The sequence below is a fragment of the Salvelinus sp. IW2-2015 genome, linkage group LG33 (assembly GCF_002910315.2).
Source record: "Salvelinus sp. IW2-2015 linkage group LG33, ASM291031v2, whole genome shotgun sequence".
NCBI lineage: Eukaryota > Metazoa > Chordata > Actinopteri > Salmoniformes > Salmonidae > Salvelinus > Salvelinus sp. IW2-2015.
This window is the reverse complement of record NC_036872.1, coordinates 2,875,543-2,896,847: the sequence shown is the minus strand read 5'-3', so window position 1 is coordinate 2,896,847 and position 21,305 is coordinate 2,875,543. Positions and strand designations below refer to the sequence as shown.

Below are 21,305 nucleotides of genomic sequence, written 5' to 3'. Positions count from 1 at the left end.
GCTAGGGATGGTTTATTTGCAATGTAGGTTCATCAGTATGCCCGCCCATCTGCCCCTTTTGCAGAGATGCTTCCTGTTTCAAGTCTGGCGGATTAGGGCAAAACATCCACAGCAGCTGACTCTTTGAAGTAGAAGTTGTGGTCCAAATCGAGGTTAGTGATCGCTGTTCTGATGTCCAGAAGCTGTTTTCAGTTAGAAGAAATGATTGCGGAGACATTGTGTACAGAAAAAGTAAAGACCAGTTAAAAAAAACACACGAAGTAGCAGAATTGGTTGGGAGCCCGTAAAATGGCCGCTATCCACTGCAGCACCATCTTCTACTTCCAGTGGCTCTGTGCCAACCTACAGTATAACGCTGCCAATGATCTGGCCTCTTCTGCTGTCTATTATGCGCATGTGTGTAAGCGCTCAGATGTGAATAATGGTCTTAAGCGTGTGTGTGTGTGTTTGTAATTAATTGCTCCCAGACAGTCAGTTCCGCCAATTACTCTCATTAGGTGTTTCCCATTCCTGTGAGATTGGCAGATGATGGAACGTCGTGGAATACAAACTGTTCACCCGTCTCATTGGATCAGAGCTGGACAAAAAAAAAAATCAGGCTTATCTCAATTGTATTCATCCTCACACCTTTCGCTCATTCTCTCACTGTTTTTTGAGGTATGTTCCAGAGCAGCTAGTTCTCCCAGGGTTGCACAATTCTTAAAATCCTGCTTGGTTTCTCTGGGTGCATCTCAATAGTCCAATGTGGCTTCCTCTCTTTGGGTCTTTCCCTTCATTTACAGGGATCTGAGAACATGGGGTAGGTGAAAGCAATGTGGTTGAATACTGTAGGTTATTTCCTTTTACCTGTCCAGTTATTTCAGATTATTGCTGATGAAGGGAAGAAGACGAGGAGAGGAGGCCAGTGTAGACTATTGAGACCCAGCCTTTCTCTACAAGGGGGCAGGAGAAGTAGAAATGTTGTATTGTTGGACTTCCTGTCTCTGTGTTACCATTATAGAGTAGTACCATGCAGTTCATGTACAGTGTTCTTAAGACCAAGCCAGGCCATAAATACACGTATGGTCTGTTCAGTACCCACCATTTCATAACATATTCTCTCTTTGGGTCTGCTGTGTGCTGAGACCACACACACACACACACACACACACACACACACACACACACACAAGAATGCCCCAGACTCCAGCGTAAATGTTCTATCACACACACTAGCAATAATATGGTACGTTATTGAAAGTCCATGCCTTTACTTATCTGTTTGTCTCAAAGCTGGTTTTGATGAAGGACCAAAAGCTTTCCCTTGGATTCTGACAGATCATTTTTGGAATCTTCTTGACTTGTCCTACCGTATCTCCAGCTATGTGTGTTGACGTGACGTCTGATCCAGCTGAGAGACGGGTTTACAGTCAAACTGGAATCTAATTAAAATAATCTGGAGTTCACACCCTCAATGTTAACGCCAATGAATTAATTTGGCAGGTTCAGTATCTTCTCTCTGAGCCTACTTATTTTAGTCAATTCTCACAACTGAAAACATGAGCACGGCAAGCAGTATCAGAGCGCCAAGACTAGGTCCAAGAGGCTTCGAAACAGCTTCTACACCCAAGCCATAAGACTCCTGAACAGCTAATCAAATGACTACCCAGACTATTTGCATTGCCACCCCACGGTGCTGCTACTGTCTGTTATTATCTATGCATAGTCACTTTAATAACTCTACCTACATGTACATATTACCTCAATTACCTCGCTTGCACATTGACATATTGACTCTGTACCGGTACCCCCTGTATATAGCCCCGCTATTGTTATTTACTGCTGCGCTTTAATTATTTGTTATTCTTATCTCTTACTTTTTTTAAGGTATTTTCTTAAAACGCATTGTTGATTTAAGGGCTTGTAAGTAAGCATTTCACTAACGTCTACACCTATTGTATTCGGCACATGTGACAAATAAGATTTGATTTGAAGCACCCAAGCTAACTGGCTAACGTTGGCTAGCTTGCTAGCTACTTCCAGACACAAATGAGGGAACAGCTCACTGACCATTTTACTCGTCCTAGCAGAGCTGGTTTGGCTGTTTTTATGTTATCCAGAGCGTTGGTGAGTGCAACTGTGCTGGTGGCAACAATTTTAATTGTGCTTTTTTGCCAACGCTTACAGACACCGGCCATATTCAACGGGTGTTGAGCTGGGTTAATTTGTCAGTTATTATGTGCTCTGGCATACTAAGACGAGAGTGCTTTGAAATCTGAGTAGATAGCCAGAGTGAATTTACCAGCTACGTCTATCGACAGTTGTTGCAGTGACATCAGAAACATTCTATTGAAATGGTTACTTGCATAGTGGAGTCTTTTTGTTTTGACATGTAGCATTCTAGCTAAACAATAAGCCATAATCCCAACTCATAACGTTACTACCCTACATTAATCTGCAGGTAGCTAACCAACCAGGTTCAATGTTAGCTAGCTAGCTAACAGACTATAACTATCAATGAAAATGGCTCTGAGATACAAATAACATTACTACACAGATCATACACACAACATTAGCTAGCGAGCCAGCCAGCTAGCTAAGTTCAAATGGCTCGCTCTCCTGTGAAAGAGTGATGTGCGACATACGTCTAGTTTCCTGAAATGAGTGACAAATGTGATTATGCATGTAATGCTATTATTATAAAGGTGGATTTTTATGGTGAATATTTTCTTCCCCAAACTTGAAACTCACACGCTGCGTATGTATGCCAGTTAGGCTCTACACCTGTTTATAAAGCGGATTGTGCTTAATTTTAAGAAGTTATTTGGCCAGCTACGTCTACAAAACATATATTCCTAGGGGCGAGGCTACAGTCGTGGCCAAACGTTTTGAGAAAAACACAAATATTAATTTCCACAAAGTTTGCTGCCTCAGTGTTTTAGATATTTTTATCAGATGTTACTATGGAATACTGAAGTATAATTACAAGCATTTCATAAGTGTCAAAGGCTTTTATTGACAATTACATGAAGTTGATGCAAAGAGTCAATATTTGCAGTGTTGACCCTTCTTTTTCAAGACCTCTGCAATCCGCCCTGGCATGCTGTCAATTAACTTCTGGGCCACATCCTGACTGATGGCAGCCCATTCTTGCATAATCAATGCTTGGAGTTTGTGGGTTTTTGTTTGTCCACCTGCCTCTTGAGGATTGACCTCAAGTTCACCATGGAATTAATGTCTTGGAGTTTCCTGGCCATGGACCCAAAATATTGGTGTTTTGTTCCCCGAGCCACTTAGTTATCACATTTGCCTTATGGCAAGGTGCTCCATTATGCTCGTCACCAAACTGTTCCTGGATGGTTGGGAGAAGTTGCTCTCGGAGGATGTGTTGGTACCATTCTTTATTCATGGCTGTGTTCTTAGGCAAAATTGTGAGTGAGCCCACTCCCTTGGCTGAGAAGCAACCCCACACATGAATGGTCTCAGGATGCCTTACTGTTGGCATGACACAGGACTGATGGTAGCGCTCACCTTGACTTCCTCAGCAGTACAATCCCTGTACCTTTTGCAGAATATCAGTCTGTCCCGATGTTTTTCCTGGAGAGAAGTGGCTTCTTTGCTGCACTTCTTGACACCAGGCCATTCTCCAAAAGTCTTCGCCTCACTGTGCGCACTCACACCTGCCTGCTGCCATTCCTGAGATAGCTCTACTGGGGGTGCCTCGATCCCGCAGCTGAATCAACTTTAGGAGACGGTCCTGGCGCTTGCTGGACTTTCTTGGGCGCCCTGAAGCCTTCACAACAATTGAACTCTCCTTGAAGTTCTTGATGATCCGATAAATGGTTGATTTAGGTGCAATCTTACTGGCAGAAATATCCTTGCCTGTGAAGCCCTTTTTGTGCAAAGCAATGATGACGGCACGTGTTTCCTTGCAGGTAACCTGCTTGACAGAGGAAGAACAATGATTCCAAGCACCACCCTCATTTTGAAGCTTCCAGTCTATTATTCGAACTCAATCAGCATGACAGAGTGATCTCCAGCCTTGTCCTCGTCAACACTCACACCTGTGTTAACGAGAGAATCACTGACATGATGTCAGCTGGTCCTTTTGTGGCAGGGCTGAAATGCAGTGGAAATGTTTTTGGGGGGATTCAGTTCATTTGCATGGCAAAGAGGGACTTTGCAATTAATTGCAATTCATCTGATCACTCTTCATAACATTCTGGAGTATATGCAAATTGCCATCATACCTACTGAGGCAGCAGACTTTGAAAATTAATATTTGTGTCATTCTCAAAGCTTTTGGCCACGACTGTACATGAGGTGTGAGACTATGAATTGAAAAAGTCGCAAAAAAAGGAGTGCTGTTTTTTTCCTTACTGCACACAAGCTGGGCATCATTCACAAGCGATAGGCTAATATTGTCACCCATCACACTGTTCTTGATTTAATCTTGTATTTACATACAGTGCCAGTCAAAAGTTTGGACACACCTACTCATTTCAGGGTTTTTCTTTTTACTATTTTCTACATTGTAGAATAATAGTGAAGACATCAAAACTATGAAATAACACATTGAATCATGTAGTAGCCAAACAAGTGTTAAACAAATCGAAATATATTTGAGATACTTCAAAAAATACATGTCGTCTATGCACTTAAATAGCGAATAGGACGCTTTTCACTGGTTAATTTTCATGCCAGCCAGGTAGGCTATATTCTTGTTTAAAGAGAAGCAATGTGCTTAACATTAGGAAAGTTGAGAAATATAGTAGGTCTAACCTATAGAAAGCTGATGGGATCCTCCTCTTTTTAAGAGGCCATCACTCTGTTTTCTCCCACAATTGCATAGCCTATAGAAATGTGGCACAACATCAGCTCATGGGCTCTCATGAAGTGTTTGATTCAATTTTTGACGACATTTGCATTGATGTCAGAGTGATTAGAGGGACAATAGAGTGTGGGGCAGTTAGCAAGTTTGGTAGGCTACTAATGACCATCAGCGGCATCAGAGCTAGGAGAAGCCTAATTACCGTGACTAAACGATCACGTGGAATTTGACTGCCGTCATGACTCGTGACCGCCAGTGTGGCAGTAATACGGTCACCATAACAGCGCTAACTAGGGGTACTAGGCCTGTGTAATTGACTACAAACCAAGCTGTAGTGCATTAGGGTGAGGCTAGTCAGTGCCAGAAGGTTTTATTGTGTCTGTAAGCAAGGCTGGGCTTGGCTGCCAGTCTACACTCTTAATGAATTACCTTGTTGTTGTGCCTCTGATGTGCACTTTGAAGATTTTAGAATAACTGTCCACATTTTACTTTTCCTCAGCCAACAAGGCGAGTAACGAACAGCAAAATCACTAGCCAGTCTTCCATCCCCCATAGTAGAAAAGTTGCCCTATTCTGTTGGTCAGCTTGTCGATAAAGAACTCGCCTATTGCAAACAGACTCTAGGACAGTTGTGGGATGGTAGGTAGACAAGGTAGTAAGCTACGTGCGAAAGTTCCATAATGTAATTAGCGGGAAATCACAGAGTTGTCAAAAGTGCACTGCACACGCCAGCAGTTAAATTTAACCTTTATTTAACTAGGCAAGTCAGTTAAGAACAAATTCTTATTTACAATGAAGGCCTACACCGGCCAAACCTGGATGACACTGGGCCAATTGTGCACCGCCCCATGGGACTCCCAATCACGGCCGGTGGTGACCCTGGAATCGAACCAGGGTGTCTCTAGTGACGCCTCAAGCACTGAGATGCAGTGCCATAGACCGCTGCGCCACTCGGGAGCCCAAGTGACCTTCATGTGACAGATGAAAATATCTGTTAGAAAAACAGGAGATCTAATGTGCAACAACTAGCATCGGTTGCTAATATGACCAGGATTGTGTCTTTGGCTACTGGACAATGAAATAAAGTTTAAATAAAATCATTATTTTATCCTCCATGGATATCGTCTGATTTTGGCTAGGCTACTTTGAAGCAAGGTAAGACATTCCTCATAATATGCATTTCAACTTTCTGGTTTCAAACAATTAAATGTATCCATTTTCACAATGCATACTCATTGCAAAATTGTGTGTGACGTGCTGATGAAGCCGGCCTGCCATTGCCCCTGCATTTTCTGTTTGAGATCCTGGCAGATTTTCTGCTCAAAGGCTCTGTATTTGTATGCTGTACTCATGAATAAGTTGCATAACAAAGATATGGCCAATTTTAATAAGCATGACCAGTCAAATGTATTTCCATCGACTGGTATTTCCATCAATGAATAGGCTAAAAAGCATGATTTCACTTCTTCTTTCTTCTCCTGGACTATTGGCTGAAGCTAAAATGTATTCATCGGCTCCAGCCAAAAGCAGGCGATTACTAGCTATTACCGGCTAACGGAAACCCTGCCCTACACACACATCCACCAACACCACCATGAATCGCACCCCCAGCTAGCAGCATACTCTTTTCAAAGAATGAACAGTGCTACGTAAAAACCCTAGGCTGTAGCTCCGCTCCACATACCACACACACACACCGCCCCCCTCCGAGCTGCACTGGAACACTCAGCGCCTTTGTGTGAGAACAGCTGGCTGCAGAGTGACACAGTCACACACTGCATATCATACCCTCCCCCCCGCCTATTGTTTGTGAATAATTGAATACATTTGATGGTCACGGGTTGTGTTCAGTTCTATTGGAACAAAGGTCTCTGGCTTTCCACCATCAGAACAGTGCAGAGTCCATTCGGGCCCTGGTGACATCAGAGCTCTGGCAGTAGCCTGGGGAGGGGAGAAGTATGTGCCTTGGCCCGGACCATGGTTGGACCGCTTTGTGTGGCCGTGTTGCTCTCATTAATGGAGGCAGGCAAACACCCCACCCAGTAACTGCCTTGCCTCCTGACCCCTGGTACCAGAACCAAACCACTACAGTATGCCCTACACCTGATCAAGATATTCATGTGGGTTCATTTAGTGTTTGTGTTGTATATTTGCATTTGGTGGAACCTGTGTTTGTTTGTGTGCCTCTGTAGTGTATGTGTTAGCATAGGCTATCTTTGTGTGAGGGATGGATAGACCGACAAAGTCTGAGGCTGTTTTTGTGCACGTCATGAAACTATAGTGTGTGACTGTGTGCGTGTTTGTGATTGTGAGTGAATGAGAGAGACACAGGGCCCTATGCTTTTTGTGTGTTAATGACAGTCTGCTGATGTATGTTCCTTTCACCCCTCGTGACCACATCCCACAGCTCCCTTGGGCCTTTCCAGGCCCTGCCCCTCCCTCCATCCACTGCAGACATGCCCCGGGTGTGGGAGAGAGGGAGCAAGGGAAAGCAGAAGAGGAAGGGATTTGGGTGGAGTGGGTAGGCACATGGTTGTGGCTGACTAATTAAAAGCCAGCAAGCTTTGGTCACTAAAACCCTGATGAATGGGAGTGGTCAGGAATTCAGCTCACTGTGTTATGTGTGCATGGTATTTGTCTGTGTGTGTGAGAATCTGTGTGTGTGTGTTCCTTTGGGTGTCAATGAAAGATTGTGCAGTGGGAAGAATTAACACTACATTATTTTAAAGAGGAGTGCTTGTTTACTCTATGCTGATTGGTGCAGATGGTCAGCGAATGAGGATGTCTATGTAGCTCATAGTGGAGGGGTGTCTCTTCCACACCTCCCCAGTCCTGTGCCTCTGTAATTAACTCTATAATAAAGTTAACCCTCCCCCTACAGCAGTGGGTTAGGCTCTTGATACTGGTGCTGCTTTCCCTGCTGTCACTCCTCTTTCCATTCTTCTCACTCTCTCACTGTCTTTTCCTCTTTGCTCTCTCCCACGGTAATCTCGGCTGCTCTAAGTAGTCAGTCGATGCTTATGTGACAGACAGGATACTCGGGCAGGAAGTGACCTCACAGTACTAGTCTTTATTCAGGTGCAGCGGACCTGGATTTCTTCCCACGAACACGTGTCCCCCGTCACAAATTTAAAGACACGCTGACACTGCAGGCTCACAAACACAACCTTTTTATTTCCACCTCTCTACTACATTCACACACAAACACACACACGTAAAGACACACACATAAAGACACACGCATGCACACACACTAGGCTTGGGTGGGATCCAGATTTTCATACCTTCATATAGTTCTTCTGAGATTTACTGTATTACCGGCATAGCACACACGGGGGCGCTAAAAACACAACATCTAATTGGGCCTCTATTACCAGAATGCAAATAATAGCAAAAATCACATGGACGCTGTTAGCTAAATGCTAACGAGCAAAAACGAACATAAACTAATTGCAAAGACTGGCAAATCCGGCTCATAAAGCGGGAGCTAGTAGCTACCGAATGTCATTTTTGGTGAGCGTGGACATTTACAAGCGGAGGTGAATGAGAGAAATTGTGCAAATGAACAAAGTTGTGAAGCATGCTTTTCTGAAGGAAGAGCAGCATTTGCACAAGGAGCAGAGGGGAGAAGATAGGAGGGAAAAAACTCTAGTAGTAGAAAGCACAGGGAAAAAATAGCAGCAAGACATCTGATGGCAAACATTTAGTAGTGAATTGCATACAAGTGTAACTGCATTACCTTGTGTGCAGCACAACAGAGACTCGCCGTTTTAGAATGCTATTGACTCACCAGCTCCCGCTTGTTGTGCTCTTTACAACGAACACATGACTGGCTCAACTGTTCTGGGGAACTATGGTAAACTTCATAATGTGACAGGTAAAATGAAGAACGCCATCTGCTTTATCTCCTAACGTATTGCACAAGTTGACTGCAGGTATTTTGCAGCCCCCCGGCACCTCTGATTCAGAGGGGTTGGGTTAAATGCGGAAGACACATTTCAGTTGAATGCATTCAGTTGTACAACTGCCTAGGTATCCCCCTTTCCCTTTAACTTAAAGTAGCTACAAATATTCACATTTTATTGAAAAACAAAGAAATAGTATTGACGGTATTGAAAAACCATCCCATGACATTTTCCAAATACCCAGGTATATGGTACACTGCCTAAGCTTAACACACACATGTGATTCATTGGTTGAACTGTCAATCACATCAATAGCAGACTAGAAGCTCCACACTATGCCTGCTCCTAAACTGGTGCTGTTGAACTATCCTTCCGTCTGGGGTTGGCGAGTCCATAGTCCATGATCCTGGGTAGGGTTCAGGGGTCAGAGAGGAAGCCTAACCAAGCAGAACAACACAATGTACATTTACATTACATTTAAGTCATTTAGCAGACGCTCTTATCCAGAGCGACTTACAAGTACATACATTCATATTTTTTTTTTTTTTTTTTTTGTACTGGCCCCCCGTGTAAACAAGGCCGTGTGAAATCCCCAGTGTGCAGACCCAGGCCCAACACATCACACTGATCACAGAGAGGCTGCCAACACCCTACTTACACCAGGGTATCAGCAGCACACACACACACACACACACATCCATTTGTCTCCTGTCCGTCCCTCTAAGCCAGACAGACCAGAAGATTCCATCTCCCTCAATTATTCCAATCTGGGCTCATTTTCAACACTCACGCTTCATTACCTGGGAACAGGCCGGTCCCTGTAACCCCGCTGCCCCCTCACCCTTCCATCTTCTCGCTCTTTTTCACTGTCTCACATCCAACATACTCCCATCTTGCACTCGCTCTCACTGCCACTGACTGGCACCCTGGCATGGGGCACTGTATTGGCACCAGGCATAAAAATGGGGTGGTCTAAAAAATAACTCTGTCTGTTTGGTGGTGCTAGGTTTGCTCCTTTTTGTGTGTATTATATTGTCCTTTGTGCATTCAGCCCCAGCTTGCAATGACGATAAAGCTGTTTTATATTAGAAACAGTAGCGAGGGGAAACAATTGGTTGTTAGTGGGCAGACTTAATCTCTGAAGCCCAAACGCATCACAGTTTAGATATGGCGTGTACTGTAGATATCTGGCTTCATCACACTCTGCAGACGTACCTTATCCCTGTTAGAATGCCAGGAGGAGAGCTTGACCATGTTTTGCTGTGTGCGTGTGTGTGTGCATTCGTTCATTTGTGTGTACATTTGTGTGGGTGTGTGCATTCGTGTGTGTGTCTCTCAGGCAGTGGCACGGAGGGGGATTAATAACAGAACTAGGTTGAAAGTCTCATTTTGGGAAAGCCCCGGAGGAGAAGGCTGCTAATTTCCTCTCTATAAATACAGTGAACCCGACTGGCATGTAGGGCAGCAGCACAGCTCCTGTACTACACATGGGCTAGATCCGCAGGTTCACTGGTGTGTGCTACGTAGTACTGCAGAAGATAAGGACACACACACAGAGTATACTACACAGTCATATACACACACATAGGGGTGGCACTATTACCGTATAACCAATGGTTATGGATGAAGACTGTCATTAAAATAATCATCATAACCATTTTACTTTCTCTTTTGGAGGGGGGGGGGGGCGAAAAGCTGACTGAAGACAGGACGGCCGGACATTTTGTGCAGTTGAGTCCGTTTCTACGGTAACATGGACTCTTTACAACTTCATGAAACGTTGTTGCTCCTTGCTGAAACAAGCAAGGTGTTGTAGCGAACGAGTATTCGGTTGCCTATGCATCGTCCCTCATCTCTGCAGCACGCGTAGAAGTAGAATGATTAGAATGGGCTTGGAACCTTTAACCCTGCATTGTTTTTACATCAGATAGCGCTTCGATTCAGTCTCGTATCTCGCAAAGGGTAATGGGATAGATCAAAAATTGCCCGGCTACGATGGGCTGCCATAACATTTGGAACAATTCTTCCTCAACTGATTTGAATTCATCGACGCTAAAACAATAAATATGTCAATAATGTTGATGTTTTTTTGGTCATGGAGTCTTAGTTGCCACATTTTACATCTAGCTAAAGATTATTGTGCTTCCGTTTCTAGGTTTCCATCTGATTGGCGACATACTTTAATGAAAATATTCTTAAATCCATGTAAAGAAAGTGGTGTTTACACCAAACGGACTTGTTCCGAATAAAAATCTGTGTGATGACGTAGTGCACACACAATTTTATTTTTCGCTTAAGTTTAATGTACCGAATAACATTTTAAGTTGTATGTCTCAACTCTATCGATTTAGTTTTGTCACAAAAACTGTTGCGTTTAAGTAGGAAATATGCCTACTCTGGTCTTGGCTCGTGCGCGCTAACAGCTCGCAGATCCAGTGCGGATAAATTGTGCGGGTAGTAGGGCTGGGCGATATGGCAAATAAATTATCACCATATCTATATCTTTTTTTCATTCGATAACGATAATTATCAGGATATTAATCAAATAATGTTTAAAAGGTGAATATCTGCTTCAGACTTAAGAATACCTAATACCTGAACAAACCACTGGGCAGGTATCTGCACTGAGCTAAAGGCTAGAGCTGCTGCTTTCAAGGAGCGGGACACTAATCTGGACGCTTAAAAGAAATCCCGTTATGCCCTCCTTCAAGACTGTTGGAAAAGCTTTCCAGGTGAAGCTGGTTGAGAGAATGCCAAAAGTTAGCAAAGCTGTCATCAAGGCAAAAGGTGTCCTTTTGAAGAATCTCAAATATAAAATCAAATTTTATTTAACACTTTTATGGTTACTACATGATTCCATATGTGTTATTTCCTAGTTTTGATTTCTTCACTATTTTTCTACAATGTAGAAAATAGTAAAAATAAAGAGAAACCCTTGAATGAGTAGGTTTTCTAAAACTTTTGACCGGTAGTGTACATGGGTACACTTCCTGCTTTGGTCCTACGGGTACAACTCAATTTACTTTCCTCCCTGTCTCTAAACACACTCTTATACACACACTTTGACTACACAAACTGACATAAAAGCACACATAAACACACACACTGCTGCCTAAAATTCCATCTGTAGTGCTGTTCTCCTTTCCCTCTTTGTTCAAAAGCTTATAGGAAGATGAAGGGATATTGTTGCTGTTTTCATTTCATGTCAGCTCTGCTCTTGCGTTTACCTCTAACATTGTATGCATGCATATATATCACATATGGTCCAGGCATCTTTAATATAATAAAACTTTATTGTCGATCCAGAATGGACATTTTTCTTTGGCATCACCTTACATTAAAAGGATACGTTCTCACGTCACATATTTTATAACAGGTCCATCATACCGCATAGACTAAAAACATATAGGTCATTGATACGTTTACTCACAACTGACCGCTGCCCCAACTGCACTGTTCAAATAGATAAGTGCATATACCGATACAATTTACGTTGCATTAAGTAGTCCAACAGCGCAAGGAACAAATTGTTTTAACACATTCTTCTTAGCCATGGGCATTCTGAAGCACCGGCCAGAAGGAAGCCTCTCGAACTGAGGGTGGGAGGGATCGCCTACGATAGCCAGTGCCTTCCTTTTTGGCTGTTTTGTGGAACATACTGCTCAACTGTGCCTGTGGCCGACCAATTACTTTGCTGGCTGTGTTTACTATTCTGGGCAGTTTGCTTTTGCTCCTCACGCTCAGATTGCCATACCTGACTGTCATATTGAACGTGAGGATGCTCTCCACCAGACTGCGATACATCCTCTCCAGAACATCCTGGCTGACCCCCAAACCCCTTCAATTTCCTGACTTGAAAACACACGCAGGCTTGCTTTTAAAAACAAAATTGTCTGCATTCTCTGTAAAACTCAGCTTGTCATCAATTTGTGTCCCTAGGTATTTGAAACAGTCAACCACCTACGCTGGTTGGTCGTTCAGAGAGAGTGGTTGGGACATTGGAAAGTTGTAGCCATTGATGATCAGCTCCTTTGTCTTGTCCACATTGATGTGGCACTTGACCGGCACAATTCTTGAAGGTAAAAAAAAAAAAGCTGTCCCCATCTGACGTTGCTCTGATGGGACTATTTTCTTAAGACGCTGTGTCATCCGTGTACTTGGAAAAACCTCACGTTGTTTCCTTGGATCTTCATCTCGTTAGTGTAGATGGAGAACAACAGCGGTGAAAGGACACACCCCTGGGGAGCCCCTGTGTTCAGGGTCAGTTTATCAGAGAGGGCCCCATTTTTAATGAGAACCCTCTGTGGCTGGTCAGTTAAGTCCAACCTGCGAGGCCTCCGTTGACATTCAGGTCCAGTAGTCGTTTCAGCAGTGTGTTTATTTTGTATTGAAAGCTGAACTAAAATCAATTAAAACAATTTGTGCATATGATTTTGCATGTTAAAGGTGACTAGCCGTCATATTCACCAAGGTCAGGGTAGCATCCTCAGTCCCCTCTTTAACAATGTCAATATTCTTTATCAGGCATAAACATGTTGGTCTGACAGTATTCCATAGGGAGAAATCTGTTAGACTTTAGAACCCCTTTGAACGTTAAATGATGTAACTGTTTTTGGAGATGATTGAATTGATGATAATGTATTACTGTACTTTTGACCCGAATGGCTGTATTACAACAATATTGGTGTAGGCCCACAGCTTTACTCTGCTTGGTTTGGCTGGAGGACAATGTATTTGGATGTGTTTTGATTTAGAGCTGTTAGTGTATTTAGCGTTCCCCACAATGGTTTTGTCCTAAGCTGTGCTATTTGTTCAAAGGGCATATTAGTTTACCCTATACAACCCTCTGTCTCTGTTACTGCCACGAGAGAGCTGTGGGCCAGAATGCATAAAAGCACTGGATCCAAAGAGCCAAAATGACTCCACATGTAGGCAAATGAGTCCAAGCCACATTCACTCCCATCCACCCCACTGTCCTTTTTGCAGTGCTCTGTTTGGGATGGATAGGAGGAGAAGAGAGCGAGGCTATTTGAAGACAGTGGAGTGAAAAATGGCTTGAGAGAGACAGAGAAGGCGGGGAGAATAAAATAAAGTAGAGAGGGAGGTCTGTAAGACCGTTATCACTTTGGAGTGGTATAACAAAGCGATTGAGTGTGAGAGGCAGAAGCGTGTGCGTGATATTAAACATGTTTAATTGGACACAAAGCAGCAGCTGAGATGTGGGTTGTTGTCATAGCAACAGGGGAGGTCAGTAGCAGGGACTACTTCCAAAACCCCAGAGAGGTAGAAGAAATGTTATGGGGGATCCTCCGTACAAACTTAAACGTGCAAAGAGACAAGTCCTATTTGTGTTTTCACCTATTTCTTTGTCTCTCTCGTCTCTTTCCTGCTTGCTTTGTCCTCCATTTTTACGTTGCTCTTTCTCTTCATCTCTGTGTTGCCATTCTGCTGGCAGTATGAAGTGTGTTGCAGTGATTTAGGCTCTGTTAAACCATGTTGAGTGTTGCATCTTCTAAGTCTCTCTCTCTCTCTCCATCTCGTCCCTTCATGATCAACCGTACTTTAGACCCCTTGTCCTAGATCAACCACATCAGATTCACATGTTTTTTTACAAACTTGTGATGGGAGCAGGAAAGGGTTCGGGTGTTGGGACTGAGGGGTGTGTCTGGGTGTTAATGTCTGGCGTCTCTCATGGTGGAAGACAGGGCTCCACTGTTTTGACAGTTCCACTCACTACGCTCTCCCGGGTGAGCTGCTCCCAAAGGGGGTGTGTGTGTACTGTGCACGCAGGGAGGGAGGTGTTAAATGATTCAGCATCTTCATGTCTGCGTGCCGGGGGGGGGGGGGGAACGACACAGAAGGGCACAAGGGCATATTTACAGCTTCTGCCTGACTAGCCTCTGTGCCCCAACCGACTGACTCCTCACCGCACAGACACCAGAATGCTTTCAAGGGCATGCCCCACTAATGGGCCCATGAGAGGGCTTCATCTGGCCTGCACACACACACACTTTTGTCCTCTTTCTCTCTCATACACACAGACATGGCACATAACACACGCTCTTCCTCAGTCATTGTCTTACATTATAAATAAAATGTCTTACCTGGTCCCTCTTCTTACAGTCTCACTCCACACTCGAAGATCAAACCTGTTCCAGTCAGCACCATCTCTAACCGCTCTCTCTCTCTCTCTCTGCCTGTAGGACAGTGACATCCAGAAAAAGATAGACCATGAGATCCGGATGCGTGATGGAGCCTGTAAGCTGCTGGCTGCCTGCTCCCAGAGAGACCAGGCCCTGGAGGCAGCCAAGAGCCTGCTCACCTGCAACACCCGCATCATGGCCTACATGTCAGAGCTGCAGAGGATGAAGGAGGCCCAGGTCATGCAGAGGGTCGCACGAAGGTCAGATGGCACAAGGTAAGGGGACAGGGCATGGGTGTCGGGTTTTTGGCTGTATAGGAACTTAGGAACTTATCGCTGCATAAATGCTACTGTCCCCATTGGGTAAATGTCTTAATATGGTCTGGGTTGGCAATCGGTAAGGGTTTACAATTGGAATTTCCATTGTCACCCCCCCCCCCCCCCCCCCCCCCCCCCCCCCCCCCCCCCCCCCCCATTTCTGTCTCTCCTAGGTCATCAGATGCAGGGCCCATGGACGACAGACTACCCTGTAAGGGTAAGGTGGCCATCTCAGGTAGGCCCCGGTGATGTGCGTGTGTGCACAAATGTGAACGAGCGAGAGTCTGTGAAAGACAGCTAGCGAGATACCGGGTCCCCATGTCTACCCAATAGCTGAGCTCCGTCTAGCCCCCTCGGGCCCTGACACCCTGCCTCCTCCTCCCCTATTACTCCATGTAATTTCCTCATTCTTGGCCGCGTCCATGGCGACCTGCAGACGCTGTCCGTCAGGGGGGGGGGTAAGGGTGAGATAGGGGTTGAGGGTAAAAGGGGGGTAGAATGAAGGAGGAATAGGTTGAGGTGGGGGAGAGGAATAAGTTAGGGGCGGAGAGGGAGAGAATTGGGGGGTTAGGATGAGGGGGGGTTCAGTGAAAGAGGTAATTAAAGAATTACGATGAACTGCTCTGGCTCAGTGGGACAAGAGGACAGGGGGGCTGTCTGTCTGTCTGGAACTGCTCACAGCTGGAGGGCATACAAACAGAGGTTGTGATTAATCATTGATTAAGTAGACAGGAAGCCATTCAGCTAGTGGCTCCAGCGCATGGGCATACACAAATTCAGCACACACAGACACACGGGTAGGCACACACACACACAGATCACACACCGAGTATGACAGTGACTGCCTGGTGGGAGGATTTTTAAAGGTCAGGAGTCTTCTACCTGTCGACCTGAGTGTGTGTACGTGTGTGCGTGCGTACATGTACTTACCTGCGTGCGTGTGTATATGCTTGTGTGAGTGTATATGCTACATTTGTGGCGGATTTCACTCGTCTGACTGTCCTTTGCCATTACAGACCTGCGGATTCCACTCATGTGGAAAGACACCGAGTACTTCAAGAACAAAGGAGGTGAGGAATCGGTGTGGTAGCACTGGTGTGAATCAAATCCTGTTCTATTACCCATCGCTCTGAGTTTGTGATGTGAGTTGACTGAGTGAAGCGAAGTGACTCAAATTGAATTTGGGTAAAGTGGTGTGAAATCAGGTGCACATAACTATGCCAACCTGGGCCCATACCCACAAAGCCTCTCAGAGTATAAGAGTTAGGGCTGGGATGATACCAGTATCACAATTTTTTTTTTTTACATGGGATAAATAAAAACCCGAAGCAGACCAAACTCTTTGGTCCTTTAAAACCTGCTGTGTGTAAAATATTGTTTGCTGTAGCTTGGGAAATAAATACATGTGACTCTGGATGACAACACAATGGTGTTTGTTTCCAACGTTATCGCTGTCTTCCTCAAGAAGTTAAAGCCGCTTCGTGTTTTGTTTCCTTGCCACGATTCAAACAAATATTGCGGTGTTGGTATCGTCCCGGCCCTATAGGAGTGCTGATCTAGGATCAGTTTCGCCTTTTACATCATAATGAATAACATCATTATATGGAACTGATCCTCGACCAAAAACTCTAAAGAATAAGAACTGACGTAATGAACATGTAAGCGTAACAGTTCTGCTCTTTTAAAAGGACTTGTAGATCTGAAGAACTATACAACTATACATTGAAACAATGCAGCTCATTGACAAGCAGACATTCCTACAGTGAGTGATTTGGGATGATGGCCTCTGGCATAGAAACCTGCTCCACAGACAGCCCTTTTCTGTTGTCTTTGGCTGTGCTGCTGCAGCTGTGGTATGGTTTATGTTGACTGCTACTAGGGTTGCATATTTTGGGGAGGTTGGAACATCTATTCAGAGGTGGAAACGTTCCGTGGGAATTAACGGGAATATGGGAATTTACAGAAATATATGCAAATAAATATTAATACCAATTAAATGTAGATGTTTTTTGCATTAGATATATTTACCATATCATATGGAGACAGAAACCTTATCATAAGTAGACATAATTTCAAATGATTAAATCCTTCCAATAGAAATAAAAAAAAACGATTTAGTTACGAATTGAACTTTAATTAAATGAGTTGACTCTTCACATGGGATGATTTCCCTGAACAACAAAAGAAAGAGAATATTGAATGATCCCCAATGATCCATCGCATCTTCCAAAAATGTTTTCAACATACATCTGTAAAATGATAGTCTAGAAACTAAAGCTCTGGTTGTCTTCCTCTCAGGCTTCCATGTCTTCTCCCTGGACCTCCTCAATGTCCACCTCTTGAACATCAGACTCTGAGGCCTCATCTTCACTGTTACTTTCCAACCTAGAGGATGGCTCGTTGTCAGCCTCAAAAAGCCAAAAATTTGCCTGGATGGCCACCAATTTTCCAACCCGTATTGGTCAGTCTGTTGTGTGCTTTGATGTGTGTGTTCCCAAACAAGGACCAGTTGCACTCTGAGGCGGCTGATGTTGGTGGGATTTGGAGGATGATGGAGGTAACAGGGGAAAGAGCCTCAGATCCACAAAGTCCCTTCCACCAGGTGGCTGATGAGATATGTTGGCAAGACTGCCATATTGCATCTCCATCCCAAAGCCCTTGCTTGGAAGTGTACTTCGCCAGACTGCCTAGAACCTTGCCCTCATCCAGGCCAAGGTGGCGAGACACGGTAGTGATGACAACATTGGCCTTGTTGAGCTCTGCACCAGACAGGATGCTCTTGCCAGCATACTTGGGGTCCAACATGTACACTGTGGCGTGTATGGGCTTCAGGCAGAAGTCTTCACGCTTTTTGATGTATTTCAGAACTGCAGTTTCCTCTGCTTGGAGCAACAGTGAAGTGGGCAGGGCAGTACGGATTTCTTCTCTTACATCTGCAAGCAGAGTCTGAACATTAGACAGGATGGCATTGTCTCCCTCAATCCGTGCAATGGCTACTGCTATAGGTTTCAGGCTGCTTACCATTCTCTCTCCCAAAATACATCATCCAGGAGGATCCTCTTGATGGGGATGTCCATATCGGCAGACTGTGATATGGCCATTTCTTGGAGAGACTCCTTCCCTCCAGGAGACTGTCAAACATGATGACAACACCACCCCAATGGATGTTGCTGGGCAGCTTCAATGTGGTGCTCTTATTCTTCTCACTTTGCTTGGTGAGGTAGATTGCTGCTATAACTTGATGACCCTTCACATACCTAACCATTTCCTTGGCTGTCTTGTAGAGTGTATCCATTGTTTTCAGTGCCATGATGTCCTTGAGGAGCAGATTCAATGCATAAGCAGCACAGCCAATGGATGTGATGTGAGAGTAGGACTCCTCCACTTTAGACCAAGCAGCCTTCATGTTCGCAGTATTGTCTGTCACCAGTGCAAATACCTTCTGTGGTCCAAGGTCATTGATGACTGCCTTCATCTCATCTGCAATGTAGAGACCAGTGTGTCTGTTGTCCCTTTTGTCTCTGCTCTTGTAAAATACTGGTTGAGGGGTGGAGAGGATGTAGTTAGTTATTCCTTGCCCACGAACATTCGACCACCCATCAGAGATGATTGCAATACAGTCTGCTTTCTTTATGATTTGCTTGACCTTCACTTAAACTCTGTTGAACTCCGCATCCAGCAAATTAGTAGATAAAGCATGTCTGGTTGGAGGGGTGTATGCTGGGCAAAGATCGTTCAGAAATCTCTTCCAATACACATTGCCTGTGAGCATCAGAGGTGAACCAGTTGCATACACAGCTCGAGGAAGACATTCATCAGCATTTCTCTGACTACGTTCCTCCATTGAGTCAGATAGTGCCCGTGGCATTTTCCTGTAAAGATTAGAAAAAACAAATACAATTCCATGTACAGATAAATAGTTAAGCAGTTAGATTAAACAACTCCTTTGTAAGATAAATGTTTTAAAATGAAACATGTTAGCAGGCTCAAGCAAGCTAAAAACTAACTAGCAGAAATTGTTAACGAGTTAGAAATGATTTAAACATACTTTGCTGTAGGCTACTATTTACTAGTTAACAAAAATCATGTATGTCATATAAAATATATTCACCCCACCCAGTATTATAATCAAAACTTACCAGAAAGCATGTAGTCCTTGGCTCAGACAGTGTAGTGTGAGCTCAATAGCATCTCATTAGTGTGCAAGATCTTGAGAATCAGCTGTTTTTATTTAACCTTTATTTAACTAGGCAAGTCAGTTAAGGACACATTCTTATTTACAATGATGGCCTACCAAAAGGCCTCTTGCGGGGACGGGGGCTGGGATTAAAAATATTTTAAAAAGATATAAATATAGGACAAAACACACATCACGACAAGAGAGGAGAGACCTAAGGCAGCAACACATGACAACACCGCATGGTAGCAACACAACATGGTAGCAGAACAAAACATGGTACAAACATTATTGGGCACAGACAACAGCACAAGGGCAAGAAGGTAGAGACAACAATACATCACGCAAAGCAGCCACAACTGTCAGTGTGTGCATGATTGAGTCTTTGAACATGTGATGGAAGAATGCACTGTGCAATCAGAGGGTTGCAATTCCATTGAATTGGGGATTGTTTAACCAAAATATGCCACAAGACCTAGAATTGCCTTATGTGTATCCCTCAAAAAAAGTTCACTGTTATAAGCTTGCTTTTTTGATGATTCCCCAAAATTCCCCAAATTCCCGGGCTTAACTTCCCATGGAAAATTTCAGACTCTTTGCAACCGTAACTGCTACCTGTAAGGGTCACGAGTCACCACCTAATGGTAAAAAAAAGAACACCGAAATCCTTAGTATGGTCTGCCCCTCCCCGACAACTGGAATCAATTCATCTGCATGACCTAGTAGACCTATACGCATATAAATTAACTCCAGGAGGGACAGGTAGTAGGAGAGTCTAGGTGAAGTTTAATGAGGCAATTTGTCAAGGTCGTTAAGTGCAGTGGGAAGATAACGGAGCCCAAGAGGGCATGGACAAGCACTCGCACACACACTACACTCACGCACACGCTCACACACATACTCTCTCTCTCTTCCTCAGAGCTGCATCGGTGTGCAGTGTTCTGTCTGCTTCAGGTGGGAGGGGAGATCCACGACACAGACATGGTGATGGTGGACCGGACACTCACCGACATCTGCTTTGACAACACCATCGTCTTGTACGTCTTCTCGTTCTGTTGGCTTGTGTCTTCTTGCGCTGCATTTACACACGCTGCCCAATTCTGAACTTTTATTTTATTTTATTATTGGCAAAGGAGCTAATCTGATCGGTCGAAAGATCAATTAGTGGAAAAAGATCAGAATTTGGTTTTCTGTGTAAACGCAGCCTTATTGTCTTATCTTTCCCATGCTAAGTGTTTGGTGTTTATGTGCATGTTTAAGGTCATGCTTGTATTGAGATACGTTCATAAATGTATTGAGATACGTTTATAAATCAAATCTATCAGTACCTGATTCTGTAAATAAAGTGCATTCAGAAAGTATTCAGACCCCTTGACTTTTTCCACATTTTGAAACATTAAAGCCTTCTTCAGAAATGTATTCAATAGTTTTTCCCCCTCATCAATCTACACACAATACCCCATAATGTCAAAACAAAACAGGAAATATCACATTTACATAAGTACACCTATATTTGGGGAGCTTCTCCCATTCTCTGCAGATCCTCTCAAGCGCTGTCAGGTTGGATGGGGAGCATCGCTGCACAGCTATTTTCAGTTTGATCGGGTTCAAATACGGGCTCTGGCTGGGCAACTCAAGGATACTCAGAGACTGTGGGCTTAGGGGTCATTGTCCTGTTGGAAGGTGAACCTTCGCCCCAGTCTGAGGTCCAAGTTTTCATAAAGGATCTCTCTCTACTTTGCTCCGTTCATCCGGCCCTCAAACCTTGCTAGTCTCCCGGTGCTTGCCGCTGAAAAATATCCCGACAGCATGATGCTGCCACCACCATGCTTCACCGTAGGGATGGTGACAGGTTTCCTCCAGACGTGGCGCTTGGCATTCAGGCCAAAGAGTTAAATCTTGGTTTCATCAGACCACAGAACCAGCGGGCTGTCATGGTTGTCCTTCTGGAAG

The 21,305-nt window shown here is 44.2% G+C and overlaps 1 protein-coding gene across 4 annotated transcripts in view; it reads left to right on the top strand.

The window, feature by feature from the left end:
• The window catches only part of LOC111957904 (rhotekin), a 91,065-nt gene that overhangs the window by 55,009 nt on the left and 14,751 nt on the right, over window positions 1-21,305 (top strand). For 3 of the 4 annotated variants that reach the window (XM_023978996.2, XM_023978997.2, XM_023978998.2), the window contains exons 2-5: window positions 14,919-15,133; window positions 15,349-15,410; window positions 16,192-16,245; window positions 20,272-20,389. In XM_023978996.2, the coding sequence (XP_023834764.1) occupies window positions 14,919-15,133; window positions 15,349-15,410; window positions 16,192-16,245; window positions 20,272-20,389 (449 nt within the window). Of the gene's footprint in view, window positions 1-14,918; window positions 15,134-15,348; window positions 15,411-15,811; window positions 16,042-16,191; window positions 16,246-20,271; window positions 20,390-21,305 lie in introns of those variants that run through there. The other variant, XM_070436982.1, reaches the window with a different exon arrangement.